This window comes from Cebus imitator, unplaced genomic scaffold, assembly GCF_001604975.1.
Source record: "Cebus imitator isolate Cc_AM_T3 unplaced genomic scaffold, Cebus_imitator-1.0 Scaffold65, whole genome shotgun sequence".
NCBI classification, from domain to species: Eukaryota; Metazoa; Chordata; class Mammalia; order Primates; family Cebidae; genus Cebus; species Cebus imitator.
The window spans coordinates 7,447,043-7,463,074 of NW_016107380.1; the positions used below are offsets into that span (position 1 = coordinate 7,447,043).

The following is a 16,032-nucleotide window of genomic DNA, read 5'->3' on the forward strand; positions in this document are numbered from 1 at the left end:
GAAACTCTCAACCCAGAGCATTTTCAATTACTGTTTTTTTTTTTCCTGTGGGGTGGGGGGTGGGAGCCTGATCACCTGGCTCCCTGACTTAGAGTCTTTTTGTGTTGTTGTTATTGAACAGTCGACTGTCCCAGTGTTCCAGTCACCTGTTGAAAAGGCGCCGGAATCTCCCATGCCGCGACTCACTGAGCCAGCTGAAACAGCGGTGCTGAGATTCCTGGTGGGTTTTTTTTGCCTAGGAATCTCCTGGCCTGGCTCACTATTTCAGAAGACTGGGCGACTCTGCCATCTCAGGGCTCCAATTGCCAGCTAAGAGGGCACCTGGACCAGTGTCTTTTGTATGGAAAACCGCTGCGCCAGGGCATGGGCAAAGCAGCCGCACAGGCCGAAACAGCCGCACTGGCGACCCATGGGGCTCCTCCGCCTGGGAATCTCCTGGTCTGTGGGCAATAAAAATCTGTCTGGAAATGCAGCGTCCACTCACCCTCTGCACTTTCACTGGGAGCTGCAATCCTGAGCTGTTCCTAGTCGGCCGTCTTCCCCCCAACCAATACACTTGACATCTGATCAGAGCCTTTACCAATGATGCATACAAAAATGTTTAAGTGCGCCTAGAAAGCTTAGCTCTGACTATGCAAAGAAGAAACAAAGATGTCTAGTTAATTGCTCCTGGTTTGCTTGCTAGCCCAAATAAAACTTTATTGACAAGTCATACACATTTTAGATATTCAAATTAGTCTACCCGCCTCCTCCCACAATCCTAGGCCTTTCTTGATGACATTTGTACATACCCCAACTCTCAGCAGGATGAGGTCTTGGCATGCAGTCCTTGCACTGTGGCCTGCCCCGTGTTGAAGGCACGTCTCACCTCATACTCCTCAGCAGCTGACACTGGTTCCCAAGGACTTCACAGTCTGTGCAGTGATCAGACAATCACTGTGTGGGTGGGGCCCGCATCTGGCTGTCTGACATTTCTGCAGGTTGGTGGTAGGGCTGAACATTCACGAAATCATACTTAAGAACTGGAAACCTACTATTAAAAAAAACACTGAGGCTGGGCACGGTGGCTCATGCCTGTAATACCAGCACTTTGGGAGGCTGAGGCAGGTGGATCACTTGAGGTCAAGAGTTCAAGACCAGCCTGGCAAACATGGCAAAACCTCATCTCTTCTAAAAATACAAAAATTAGCTGGGCGTGGTGGCATGTGCCTGTAATCCTAATCGCAGCTGCTCTGGAGGCTGAGGCATGAGAATCACTTGAACCCAGGAGGCGGAGGTTGCGGTGGGTCAAGATTGCACCACTGCCCTTCAGCCTGGGCAACAGAGCAAGACTCAGTCTCAAAAATACAAACAAAAACAACAGAAAACCTCACACTGATTGGAGTAAAAAATCTCAACTTTCCCATTAGAGTTTAAGATAAAGCTTCAGATGCCAAAAGGTGTTTTTTGTCAAGCTATCTCTAAAATAATGAACACATTTTTAATAAGTAAAGTCAGTAGAGGCATCTCAGAAATACTTCAGAACATGTTACATAACTCAAGTATTGAAAGATCAGAACTTTTTGTTGTCTCCATCTCAGTAAGGTTAATGCTTGAAAACTGGTAATTACAGAATATAATTCTCACGTATGCTATTTTATAACACTATAGGTCTTTTGTTTTCATGTAGAAGTTTTTCTTTTTTTCCAAATGTGGACTGAGACAGATGTTTCTGAGAAAATGAATTCATTAAAATGTAAAGTCTGACTCTCCGGTTAAAAAAGGCCCAAACTAAATTACAGCAGTGGGAAGAAGGAAGAAATAAATAACCCCCAAAACTGATCGTACATTTTGGTCCATTAGGCTTACTTTGCTGACAACTTTAAAAATGCACATATAATTGCTTACTGGGAAGAAGAGTAGGAGTAGGTTATGTGTAATCTGAAGTGCTTTTAACAAGGATAAAATAAGAGGCTCATCTGTCATTCCCCGTTCTTTTTTAAAGATGAGCACTCGGATTTGTCTCTGTCTTCTCTTGGATTGCGCATTACAATAGGAGACTCATATTTGTCCCACAAAGGAAGCAATTTAGTGGTGTTTCTGTAGGTTTCTTTTCCAGTTGGCTAGAGAAAAACCTAGAGGTCTTTGGATATCAAGCCTTCAGGGAAATTATTTCTACTGTCACCACTCAGAAGAGTATACTCATAAACTGAGAGGAGAAAAACTGTTTTCCTAAACCATGTTTCTCAAAATGCTAAAGGTCTACCAGATAGCAACTGTGGACATGAAAAAACAGCATCTGCATTCAAATTATTAGGACATTTATTGTTACAATTGGAGTTTAATTGTATGGATTTAAGTGTTAACATATTCTAATGTGATTTTCAATTTGTCAATCAAAAATAAATAAGTTCTTTTATTTAAGACTGTGCTATGCTATGGAGAATAGTTTTTTTTTTTTTTTTGAGATGGCATGTTGCTCTATCACCGAGGCTAGAGTGCAGTGGTGCTGTCTCAGCTCACTGCAACCTTTGCCTCCCGGATTCTCCCGCCTCAGCCTCCCAAGTATCTGGGATTACAGGTGCCTGCCACCATGCCTGGCTGAGAATAGTTTTTAAAAGGGTAGTTATCCCCATCATCAAAGAGCTTACAAGTCAGGTTAAGAGGGGGATGTGGGAAGATGATGGCTTTTGCCAATACTTAGTGCTTTCTCTGTGCCAGGCATCATTCAAATGGCTTTCCATGCATGAACTCTTTTAATCTTCAAAACCCTTATGAAATAGATAATATTTTTACAGATGAAGAAACTGAGGCACAGAAAGTTTGAAAACTCTCCAAAGTCAGACACCTACTAAGTGGTAAAGTCAAGCCATGAACTCAGGCAAGTTAACCATGATGACAAATTGCACCTCAGATTGGGCAGAATGCACACACATGCATCATTAATGATAACACGAAACAGCTGACAATCACAATAAAATGATAGCTCATCCTGGGTTGGAATAGCTAAGGAAGATTTTGTGATATGAAATCAAAGCTAGATCCAAACAAACTATGTCATCCGTATCACCTTGTTGAAGATATCCATTAGCACTTGAGAAGCATACTGGAGCAAAACCTATGCATTTAATCCATTGTTTCCCAAAATTCTTTGACTATGAAGCCATTTTTTTTTTTTCAGGAAACCCTTAACAAACATCTTTCAGCAAAACTTATGTATAAATCCATTGTTTCTCAAAATTCTCTGATTATGAAGCCATTTTCTCCCCCAGAGAACACGTAACAAATATCTTTGAGCAAAACCCATGTATTTAAACCATTGTTTCTCAAAATTCTTTGACTACGAAGCCACTTTTTTTTTTTTTTTTCAGGGAACACTTAGCAAACATCTTTGGACACACACATTTTTATGCCATTTGGAAAATGTTAATTTAATTTAGAACTGAGTTTTAAATTTAAATTTATTTTTTGACACAAGATCTTGTCACCTGGGGTGGAGTGCAGTGGCACAATCACATATCATGCAGACTTGTACTCCTGGTCTCAAGCTATCCTCCCACCTCAGCCTCCTGGGTATCTGGGACCAGCAGTGTGCATCAGCATGCCTGGCTAGTTTTCTAACAGTTTCAGTAGAGATGGGGTCTTCCTGTGTTGCCCAGGGCCATCTATTTGCAGAGATTCTCCAGGAGTCCTCCGCCTCTGTTGTTAGTGGCCAGAAAGGATCTGATGAAGAGAAGACAAGGGGAAGGGCTACCAGGAACCTTGGTGGATAGGAATTGTAGGATTTGGGTGGACATCATGAAAACCTGATAGGTTATCAAGTTTTGCTTATTTAACTAAGTCTTCTGTCTAGCCAGGGCTGTATTCTTGTCAGCTCTATGAAAGTCTTAAATTAACCAGACCGACTAGTTCTCTTGGGCTGAACTGTGGAATATTTACTTTAAAATCTTAAGAAATAATCCCTTATTTGTCCTTGGTCTTTGTTTGTTTTGCTTTGTTTTTTAGGGGTCTGGGAGGGGTCAGGGAGGGGTGGGGTCTCCAAGGGGAAGGATCTGGGAGCTGTCCTTGGTCTTATCAGTATATCCTTAGCACCTCTGAGTCACTGTCTTTTTTCTTTAATCATTTTTTCAAATAGTTTTTTGTCCGTAATACAAGGATTATTTTTATGACTGACCTGGCCACCTGTAGATATAATCGCTCTCCGTCTCTGTTAATGCATCTTGTTTTCATTTGCATAAAATTTGGCACAATCTACAGAAAGTGAAAGATACATCCTAACTCCCACTTCATAGACATTTTTTTCTTAAGTGATGTAGGAATTTACATTTCTTGAGTACTCCCTTTTTGCTAAAAATTGTGCTATATACTTTATGTATGTTATTTAATTTCACCCTCACAACCACTCAGGAGGTTGATGTTACTATCATTTTATACATGAGGAGATGGAGGCTCAGAGATATTAAACAAACTGCCTAGGGTTAGGTAGTTAATGATAATGAGGGATTTAAATTCTGGTCTATCTGACTCTGAAGCCCACACTTTTTATTTTAAGTTACTTTTTACTTATTGTAGAGACAGGGGTCTTGCTGTGTTGCTCAGGCTGGTCTTGAACTCCTAGCCCCAAGTGATCTTCCCACCTTGGCCTACCAAAGGGCTGAGATACCGGTGTAATGTACCTGGTCCAAAGCCCACACTTTATTATTTTTAAATTATTTTTGTAGAGATGGGGGTCTCACTACATTGCCCAGGCTGGTCTCAAATTCTTGGACTCAAGCAATCCTCTTGCCTCAGCCTCCCAAAGTGGTAGAATTACAGATGTGAGCCACAGTGCCCTAACAATGCTTTTAAAACCCTACTGCCTTGCTTCCTTAAAAGGAAAGAAAATGCTGAAGATTATATCAGCACTTTTAATATGGGAATTTGAATTTCAGACAACGAAATAAATTGCGTAGATGACTAAGACAAGCCAATGTTATTTCAAACCACATCAGCTAAAACTTAAACTTTTTTTCTAATAATCTCTCTGGATTAATTATAAGTTTGACTTCCTAGTGTGAAACCACCAATTCTTCTTTATCTATATTTTGTGCCCCGTAAATGCTCCCCATTCTTATTACTGCAAGAATGGCTATTTGGTAAGATTTTGTAATTGAAGGGAGACCCTCTATGTATTCAGCATCTACCATGTACCAGAGGGCATGCTTAGTGCCTTTTGTATGCAATCTCTTTTAATTGCCACACAATACTATAAAATATATTATTGTCTTGAAATAATTTTATAGCAGTTTTTTGGTAACTTCTCTCTAGTCAGAGGATAAATTAGTGACAGAACCAGGATTGGGATCCATTTCTGTCTTGGAAGTGTCTGCTTTCTATTGTGTTGTATGCCAGGAGGGAGTGTTAGCTGCATTTGAGCAATCACAGCTGTTTCACGAATTCTCTAAGAAGTGTTCACTGGTAACTCCAGTCTCTGGGACAAGCTTGAATGCTCCTGGAAGGACTGGGTCTTTTTATATCCCAAAATTTAGCTCCACATCTGGCACATAGTAGACCCTCAATATTTCTTTAATCGAAATCTAACTGCTCATGTAGGCTTGGCCTATTTGACAATGTTTCAGCTAGGTTCCCATGTACATTTGGAAGTCATGCCTGACCTTTACATGAAATACTACTAGGCATCTCTTTGGATTTTATCGTGTGATATAGAACATCCACAAATGAAAAAGTAGCTTTGCATTCAAACATGGGAAGTCGTTAAGTAGTCAGAGGGATTCTGAACACAAATCTTAATAAAATGAAGACAATACATAAAGCTCCAAGAAAACATGGGAAACATTGGCAGTGGTTTTTTTCTCTATTTCCAGATGGATTTAGAATACTCAGTTGTTCTGCCTGAACTGTTCTATTGTTCTTCATGGCCTGTAATTCTGAAATGTGAGAACCTATTGCTCACAAATAATTCTTGCACTGAGTCGGTTATGTTTTTACAACTTAAAACATTGTACCTCGTTCTCATTCATATATGAGTTTGACAAATATGAGTCAGAAAAATATCAGGACTCTGCGGAAATGTAGAGCTGAATTGTGGCCCGGTTTCCCTAACTTGGCACTAACCAGCAAGTGATACCTTCATGGACATACATGGGTGTTTCTGTAGCCTCCAAAGTGGAAGGAGTCACGTGGACCATGTTTGCATCTGTGTTCTTTCCTTGAATGTTTCCTGAGCAGTGGCTTCCTTTTATGGAATCCAGTTGGTTGGCTGGTAACATGTTCCTTGGTGAGAATTAGGATCTTTTCATTTTGTGATATTTTAAAGAAATGATCTTTATTTTTAATTGTTCATCTAGACATGCCAATGGATATTTAGGCCACATTTTGAGCAAAACTCACAAGGTGTTTTTTTTTTTTTTTCCCAAACCTCACACATGTATACAAAATGACACAGTTTTTAAAGGGTTTAAAAGAACAAAGCATGAGAAATACAGTGAGATACAAGCTCATAACCAAACCTAAATCAGTGAGCAGATCTGATTCAACATGAGAAAAGATTACAAAACAAATGCTAGTTTTGTAGAAAGCACTATTTGAAGACAAGTTTGCAGGATGCTGCAAGTCCCTTTGTGGGAAGTCATAAGCAGGGAGAAAGAGCCTGGTTTTTACTCAGCCTAGCAGGGAGTTACGGGATCAGCGTTTCATAAATAAGGTCCTGACAATTCATCACTGCTATTAAAAGCAAGAGCAGGTTTTGCCTATCAGGCCTGGCCATGATATATATTCTCTCTCTGTGTCTTAATTTGATCCTAACTTTACCATCAGGTTACTACACACAGCCCTTTGATTCCTTTCTACTCAAGCAATGAAAGTATTAAACTTGGCAAGCCAACTATCGATGGTCCATGGACAAGGAGAACAAGATTGTAAAGATTAAATCTGTGGATGATCCAATAGCTGTGTTTTAACTAGTAACTGGACTCCTATTGAAATATTGCAAGAGGACCACTAATAAGCAAGAAAAAAATACGTTCATATTCTTTTTCTTTTTACCAACAAATGAGGAACTCAAGAACTCTGCAGACAGTCGAATGAGGGAGGCAGCTGCATGGAGTTTATGCCTCATTTTACTTCAGATTTTTATGTACTTGTAGCTACGTCACAAGCTTACCCACTGGATGTTTGGCAGTTTTTTCTCTGTGAGTGCTTCAAGACCTAATTGTAACATAGACACTTTTGCCCTATCAACTTGGAACTACTAAGAACACCTGGAATCTCATTTATCTAAATGATCATATAATTTAAACAAAGCCATTTTTTAGACCCAAGGCGGAAACCCCATTAGCTAAAATGGTGTCCTCTTTCCTAACCCTACCTTTCTTGTCCCCAGCAATTGCCTTCCTTGATTTGACCTTATATACATTAAAAATAGACTACTCAAAAGCCCTTTCTGCACCATCAAACCAAAGTAAGACTGGCTCGGAAATAGGAATACATCTTACATATTCTCTTCTGGGACCTCACCAAGCTGAGAGCTGCATAATACTAAAGTGATACAGAAAAATATATCAGCTCAGAGTTTTACAGAAAAAAAATACAAAGTTACTGTTAGCTTTCCACAACCTCCCTTCTTACCCACATCAATAATTTCAACTTACCATCCACCCATTTCATAAGATCTTCACACTTTCTTTAGCACCCTCTGACAACCCCTCCTACTTTAATGAAAATATAACCAAATTTCCAAAATTTCCCCTAAACCTTAATTCTGCAAGCCTCAGTCTCTCTATAGGAGCTTATTACAGGTCAATCAATATTTCACTTGTTTGTTAGGAGAAAACCTCCCAAAACAGTTGTACTTAGGAAATGAGCGCTAGCTTTCATTCTACCAGCTTGAGGAATAGGTTGATAGTGGCAGAAACAATCCTTCTCCCACTACCACACTGTTTAAGGTAAAAAGAAAGAGACATCAGCAATTTTCATCTAACATTAGTTATGCTGAAACTTCTAAAGAAAAGGCTCAATGCACAGCGTTTAGCAGCCTAGAGAAGAATGCTGTAACAAACTGATTTTACGGCCAAGTGTCTGCAGAAAAAATGGCAACGAAATTCCAAGGTGATACTCCTAGCTAAAAGACATAATTAACTACAATGACCTGCCAGGAAGGTAAAGTCTGTTATACAACTGAAATATTTTCTTTACTTAAATAATATGAACTTTAGCTAAACAGTTGGGTAGTTGTTCACATGAGATTGAGGAAAAATAAAAATCCAGTTACTATTGACACTAAAGAAATGCACACCAGCCATACACCAAAAGTACTTTGGTACTGTAGCCATAACAGACAAATGTGTGGCATGGGAGCAGGGAACTCCCTGATGGTTAGATGGCAGGGTCATAGAAGGTTTTCAAGACCTGCTATGTCTCCTGTGAGGCTGATGCACCGCCATGTTCTGTAACAGGAGTCACATAAACACAAGCTTAGCAGCTGGCTTGTTAAAACATCGCTGCGTTGAAAAGTGACTGATTCAGGCTTGTTGAAGGGTCTCATTAATCTGAGGAAACGATGCTTGGTGCCATAGATTAAACACTATGGTCTCAAGCGGAATGCATGTGAAGTTTCCAAAATGTTTCCTCAAAGACTTTATTCAGTTTTGGTTTGTGACCTTAGCTGGAAAACATACAGATGGACGTGGGAAGGCAGTTGAGAAAGACATCTATGAGGATTAAAGTCGGGCAGCTTTCAGAAGATGAAAGATGTTTAAAGTTAAGGCCTTTATCTGCAAACAATAGTATATTAATAAACTCTATACCATATTTACAAATGCATTCTCTTGTATTAAAACTAACAGTATTCTGTTCACAGTGCCATTGTTTGTACAGGTAGCAATCCCATAATACTCATGTATTTTGGCATGGGAATCAGTAGCGTTTGATATTTACAGAAAATGTACATGGGTGAATATAAACATGTCATGGAATCCATAAAAGACAGATTGGCTAATGGTGCAAAGGAATGAACTGTACAGCACCTTCCCTTCGGATTGGATAGGAAACGTGGTTTCTTAAGCTGAGAAGATGCCAAGTCTCTGCCCCAAAGTGGCATAATAAAGTCAATAGCAAAACAATGAACCCCCTGTTCAAGTTTGGGTACATTGAATGATCTTAGTCCAAGTTGCAGCTCCATTGTCTAGTGCATCAAATATAAAAGTTAAAAAGATTTATTATTTTTATAATAATTATTATTAAAATAGAAGGTACTTTCTCTCACGCTCTTATTTGTGCTCTTGCACTTAAGATCAATATCCTTGGCGTTGCAAATATGCTGGTGTTTCTGTCACGCAGATCAGCAGTCAGATGGCAAACACTCCGGACTCGAGAACTGCTGCTTGGTCCAGTGGGACCCGGGGCCCTGGCGGACAAGGCGGGAGCACCTCGTTCTTCCTCCTATCAGGTCTCCTGGAGCAGGGCGAGCCTGCCCGTGGGGTCAGCCCCCCACGTTACTGAATGGAGTTGCTCATTTTGGCAGCGAATGCTGAGGTGACAAATGGCTTCTGTACACTTGCAAAAAGAAGGGGAGGCAGGTAAGTGGGAGGAAGGTGGCGTTCCAAAGAGCCCCAGGACAACACCCAGAGAGTGGATGGGCCGCTGGGCAAGGGTTCCCCCCGACCCCACCCCGCGCTGGAGAACGTGGTGTCCGTGTCTGAGCTGGGCCGGCCCTAGGGGCTGTCGCCTTCCCGCGCCGTCCGCTCCTCGCTCTCAGTCCCTTGGCCTCCGTGGTCGTGGTCGGGCCCGCTGCCACTGCTGTCCCTGCTTCTGTGCTGCCTGGGCAACAAGCTCTTCCATTGGTCCTTGTTGTGCGCGAGGTGGCCCAGCATGTTCTCCGACAGCGCGCTGTTTCCCGTGAAATGGGCCCATTCCCGGAAGAGCGGCTCCACGATGTAGCTCATGAAACCTAGAACAGGCAGGGCAGGCTCAGCACCACAGGGCGGCGAAACCGCTCCTTTCTCCCTCCCAAGCACGACTGGGGACCCCCGACGCCTGGCTAATTTTTGTTATTTTTAGTAGAGATGAGGTTTCGCCATGTTGGCCAGGCTGGTCTCGAACTACTGACCTCGAGTGATCTACCCGCCCCCGCCTCGCAAAGTGCTGGGATTACCGGCCTGAGCCCCTGCGCCCGGCCCTATTTAGGTTTGATTGTATTTCCTTGATGTGTAGCTGTGGGGAGAAAAGGCAAATGTTTTCAGCCTAATAAAAATTTTCAGCTCCAGGGACAGGAAGGCAAGCAAGATAACGGTGGTTACCCTCAGCCTAGGAGCATAAGATGTGTCACTTTGGGCTTGTCCCTGAATGGCTTTGTGCCTCAGTTTCCTCATTTGTAAAAAGATGCTAAAGAGAATGCTAAACCCATAGGGTTGTTACAATTAAATGACTTAATGTATGTACAGTGCTTAGAAAGCTCTTGGCACGGAGTAAACACCCAGTGAATATTGGCTATTATTATTTGCAGAGGGAGAAAGACATATAAGAAAATGTGTGTGTGTGTGTGTGTGTGTGTGTGTGTGTGTGTGTATGTATATGTATATATGTCTGTCCTGGAGCTAAAGAAGGCAGGTGGGGAAGGGCTGCAAAGGGCAAATGACACCAGGAAGGGACACCTCACAGATTTAGATCACCTGAAGAATTCATACCCTTACCCTATGGGATATCTTTTTCAAGATTATCGTTGAACAGTCCTGTCTTGCTTTGAGTTGTGTTAAATAAGTTTAAAGAATGTTCACTCATTTTGAATACAGGTTTTTTACCTGTATGAAAGTCCTGCTTTAATGACTAGATAAGATTGTTTGATATGAGACTTCTTTGTTTGCACGTCTGTTCTCTTACATATTTCAGATTTGTTGCTTTCTAATCAAGTTTTGCTGTTAATGTGCTTTTCATAGTAAACATGGTTTATTAAAAAAAGATAACTTTCAGTCTAAGCCAGAACTGTTGGAATCATCACAAACTTGGACTTACTTAGGTTTTATTGTATATTTCCTTGATGTGTAGCTGTGGGGAGAAAAGGCAAATGTTTTTCAGCCTAACGAGAATTTCCAACAGCAAATCCTGTATGTGTACAGGCATGTGATTTACAGGCTAGATTTGATTATCTTTTTGTTGAACAAGCAGCAGACACTTGGCCTTTGAGAATGCCATAGAGATGGAAGAGGGGTGCAGCAATACACAGTATTGTTGTACATTTCTGCATTGTCTCATCTGATGTGAAATATGATTTAAATACTGTGAGATCATAGTAGAGAACCTGAACTGGAGTGGGAAAGTTAACCCAGTGACTCGATGTCTGTATTTGGCATTTTGATAAGGTTGTACAGGGTGTCAGCAGATGAGGACTTCGCGTTTTGATTACTGTTCTTGAATTTTCTTTACCTCCTCCAGAATCTCCATATTTAATTTCTAATATCATTCACCTTCAAAGAGATATTAGATATCTAAAAAGACAGTTTGCAAAATTGTACTAAAGTTCAAAGTACGAATATTAAGTTTACCTCAGTATAAAAAAGTTACAAATCCAACATTTAAAAATCCAACTCTCAAAAAAAAGAAAAACCTCATTTTCTTTCTGAAGTGACCCTGGTATTCTATCTGTGTACTTTTCAGATATTAAGACTTCTTATGCTAGGTAGGAAAGTGATTTTAAAGTCTGAATGACACCAGGAGGCAGTTTTTCAAATTAAGGAAGGCTTCCGCATTATCAGATTTGGAAACTGGTCCATCAGTGTGTTCTGCCAAACTCTCTCTTCTCAAGGGCTATTGTCCTCCTGGAGGGGTGATGGAATAGAAGGGGGTTGGGGGGAGGAAGGGAGAATAGGGAAAATGGTAACCTCAGAGTAGACAAGGATTGAAGGAAAACCTCTTTCTCTTCAGCCTTCTATAGATTTCACCAATTAGAGGTTCATTTGATTTAATACCTCTTTATTTTTTGTTTTAATTAATTTTTTTATGAGACAAGGTCTCACCCTGTCACTCAGGCTGGAGTGCAGTGGCGTGATCACAGCTCACTGAAGCCTTTACCCCCCAGACTCAGGTGATCCTCCTGTCTCAGCCTCCAGAGTAGCTGGGACTACAGGCAGGCACATGCCACCACACCCAGCTAATATTTTTATTTTTTTTTATAGAGACTGGGTTTTGCCTTGTTGTCCAGGCTGGTCTTGAACTCCTGGCCTCAAGGGATTTGCCCGCCTCAGCATCCCAAAGTGCTGGGATTACAGGCATGAGTCACCCTGCCTGGCTAATATCTTCCTTTTAAAATGCAGAATTTGGTAGAGAGAAGGATGCATGGAGTTGGGGAGGAGAAATTAAGCCCTAGTTCCACTTGGGGAGATGTGAATTACTTAAAAAGAAAAATCAGGTCTAAGACTAGCTGAGAGTGGCACTCAGAAAATTCTCATTTTGGATTGAGGCAGGAAAAAGAAAGGGAACGTTTCAGTCAGAGAGGAATAAGGACAGAAGAAATAGCTGCATTACTTAGGACCCACTGGAAAAATTGTTGTCTCGGGGGATAGAGCCTGCAGCATCCACCAAATTCCGTTTAACTCTTGAGGTTTTTACCAGTTTAGCCTGATCTGTCCCTACCACCCCCCCAACCCTCAGTCTCTATGAGCTGGCCAGTGTGAAACAGACAAAGATTTATGTATTAAGGGTTGTTTTATAATCATCTTCCCTTTCTCTTTATTATTGGTGTGCTAGTGTACCATCCATAGGATTTTCCTATTCACTCAACCCCCGGCCCCTTTTAAAAGAGGTGTCTATGGTAACCACATTTTCCTGAGCTGAAAATCAGGACATATGATCTGACAAAATAAGTGTGTTCTCATGACAACAAGACAGAATCTCTGAAATCAGGTCTGTCTCGCAAATCCAGGTTGTATGCTGAACCACGTGAGTCCTTTTGTTTAGGGCGTTCAAAATGTCATTGACAGTTGCTTGGTAAATTTCTTTCTAACTAGAGCTTAACACAGGGAGTCTCAGGATTAGGACTTTAGTTAGCATCTAATTTTGAATTATGTCTGCAGTGCCTCCATGGCTAAAGCAATTGATAGGAGAGAATTGGATCCCAGGAGGCTGAGGCTGCATTTCTGCTGCTGATGCTTCCCTGCCAGCCACCCAGCAATTCTGTATTATCAACTTTTCTGGGTTCTATTTTTTTATGTCACCACCCCCAGCTCCCAACTTTGGGGTGGAGGAGTCAGTTTAACTGTCAAAACTATGTAACAATATTAAGGACAATTTGGAAAAAAAAAATGAATGCCTAATAATCAAACATACCTATTTTGATAGTTGTATATTCCATTAAAATCTTTGTAGCTAGATTTATTTTGTCCTGTTTCCTAAGGATGACTTTATGACTCCTTTGTGGGACAGTAGATTAGATTTGACCTTCGGTGATATTATACAATTCTAACTTGCTCTGGTTTTCTTAATTTTCAGCTTATCTTTTCAGATGCCCCCTTCCCTACCAACGTCAAACCATTAAACCTTGAGCCTTGCAAGTGTCTGTAGTAGCGCTGTGAATGCATTCAGCTGTCTAAAGTTTATGGGAACAGGTACAAAACATGAACTGGTACATGTCAGGAGCGGCATTTATAAGGAAAATAAAGTTCTGAGTTCGGGTTCAATGGAAGGGAACTGCAAGGAAAAGAAAGACTTGCTTTACAGTTGGGTGGAACTGGTGGAGTGTCTTAAGGTGTGATAGAAATTCTTACTGGAGCAAAAATATTTCCTCCATTAAAGTGCCTAAAATTTCCACAATTTGATTTGCTTCATGGTCTTCATGACTTAAGAGTTCATGACTGATTTGCTTCATTACTTAATTAGATAAAGCCATAATTATTTTGGATACATTGGCATCATACTTTGTTTCCCACCATTGACACTTGCAAGAGAGTGTGGTTAAGAGAATGAACCTGAAAATACATTTTGAAGGAAGGACTAGTGAGATCCCAGGACACAGTGGGAGAGCATGGCTCACAGGCTCTAGGCCTGGAGATTGGGCCCTGGAGACTGGGAGCGAGTGTTAGGGAAGAGGGATAGTGGCCCAAACTGGAAGGGTCCTGAAAGCAGATTCTGCGAATTCCCACCTTCATGCCCTGAAGAGAGTGCAAATAGTTGATTCTTGTTACTTTTCTTCTACTCTTTCTGATTTTGACTCTATTCTAAACTACAAAATCAAAATAATACAAGTTAGTTAAGGGCCTGTAACAAAGCGTCTATCCTATGTTTCATAAATTCTCAATAGACAATTAGCCAGTAAATTAGTTGTGATTAAAGGGTTAATTTGGACTCAGCCATTCAAAGGGATGTTGATTAAACCTTCAGTGCTGATCTTCTGAAAGTTGTGTGTAGATCTTTTCTTTGTGACTTTTGTGAGATGTGCCAACGGTATTCATTTAAACTTAACACTGAATTTAACTCACCAATTTGTATACTAGGGATGGAATCTTTCTGTTGATTACAAAGAGGACTGATTTCCAGTTCAAATTTCTGTTCAAGTTCACCTAAGAAGAAAAAAAAAAAAAAAAAAAAGAAAAAACCACACGTTGGTAATCTAGAAATTATAAAATGAGTATTAGTAATTTTAATGACCTTGTCAGAAGAAGTTATTCTGGGAGTTACTGTTTCCTGACTTGTTAACAGTAGGGGCTCTTCAGCAATGACTTGCTCTGCCTTTCATTGGTAGTTTCTATAGAAATTTAAAACACCACAGTGCCAATGACTGTTTGTAATGGCTCACTGCAAGTAGGTGTGCTCTAGGACTAGAATAAACTTTTGAACAAGACCTATAAAAACAAGAAAACAACAAATGAGAAATTTTCTCACATGAAATAAAAGTTCTGGCTTTAAGTGACAGGTTAAGAAAACAGGTTTTATCTTTCCTTCTCCCTCCTCCACTAAAGTGCCTAAAATTTCCACAGTTTGATTTGCTTCAAATCAAATCTAGTTTTGTTTCACCCGAGAACAACCAGGAACAGGAAGTAGGTAGGAAATGAGGTAGAAGGGCTAGAAAGATCTCATCTGAGCGGCATCTCAGTCTGTAACCACAAAATTAATCAGACTCTTCCATTCTGATTTTTTAGAATTTTACCTAATGAAACTGAAGGTGAAAAAAACTATAAAGGTCAGAATGGTATTTCTTTTTTCTTTTTGTGACACGGTCTTACTCTGTCACCCAGGCTTGAGTGCAGTGGCATGATCTTGGCTCACTGCAGCCTGGAACTCCTGGGCTCAAGCAATCCTTCTGCGTTAGCCTCTCGAGTAGCTCGGATGACAGGCATGAGCCACCACGCCAGGCTAATATGTATTTTTAAATTTTTAGCAGAGATGAGGTGTTGCCATGTTGTCCAGACTAGTCTTAATCTCCTGAGCTCAAGTGATCCTCCTGCCTCGGTCTTCCAAACTTTGGGATTATAGCTGTGAGCCCCTGCACCTGGCTCGAAATGTTTCTTTTTAATGCCTCTGTCAGCTATCAGGCTGGTACAAATGTAATTGTATTTTTTGCCATTACTTTCCATGGCAAAACTTGCAATTACGTTTGCACCAAATTAATAAAAGATCAAAGGAGAAATGCATTGTACAAAACTTTATTAAACTACTTCATCAGTCCTTCCTGAATGTAAAAATTGTGAGTAATTCTTGTGTTGGAAAAAAATAATCTGACTAATCAGTGGAAGAGCTGGTCCTCAGAAACATTAGCTAAGGTTCACAGTTGTGAATCTTCTCTGCTAAAGTAGAAGAGAGAAAAGCACAACATTTATATAGTGATTACTGTGTGCCAGGCACGGTTCTCAGCATTTTTCATATGTTAATAAAAAAAATTTGTCAGTTTTTTTAATAAGAGGTAGGCTGTCACTCTGTCACCCAAGCTGGAGTACAATGGTGCCATCATAGCTCACTGTACCCTTCAACAGTTGAGCTCTAGGGATCCTCCCACTTCAGCCTCCTGAGTAGCTGGGACTACAGGCATGCACCACCACTCCTGGCTAATGTTTTTTTTTTTTTTTTTTT

General features: G+C 40.7%; 1 protein-coding gene across 4 annotated transcripts in view; it reads right to left on the reverse strand.

Moving 5' to 3' along the window:
* Positions 1 to 6,285: 6,285 nt before the first annotated feature.
* The window catches only part of PDE7B (phosphodiesterase 7B), a 336,838-nt gene continuing 327,091 nt past the window's right edge, over positions 6,286 to 16,032 (reverse strand). For all 4 annotated transcript variants that reach the window (XM_017530472.2, XM_037739232.1, XM_017530471.2 and 1 more), the window contains 2 exons: positions 14,445 to 14,525; positions 6,286 to 9,925 (listed from right to left, as the gene is read on the reverse strand). In XM_017530472.2, coding sequence (XP_017385961.1) covers positions 9,690 to 9,925; positions 14,445 to 14,525 — 317 coding nt within the window. In that variant the 3' untranslated portion in view covers positions 6,286 to 9,689. The remainder of the gene's footprint in view (positions 9,926 to 14,444; positions 14,526 to 16,032) is intronic.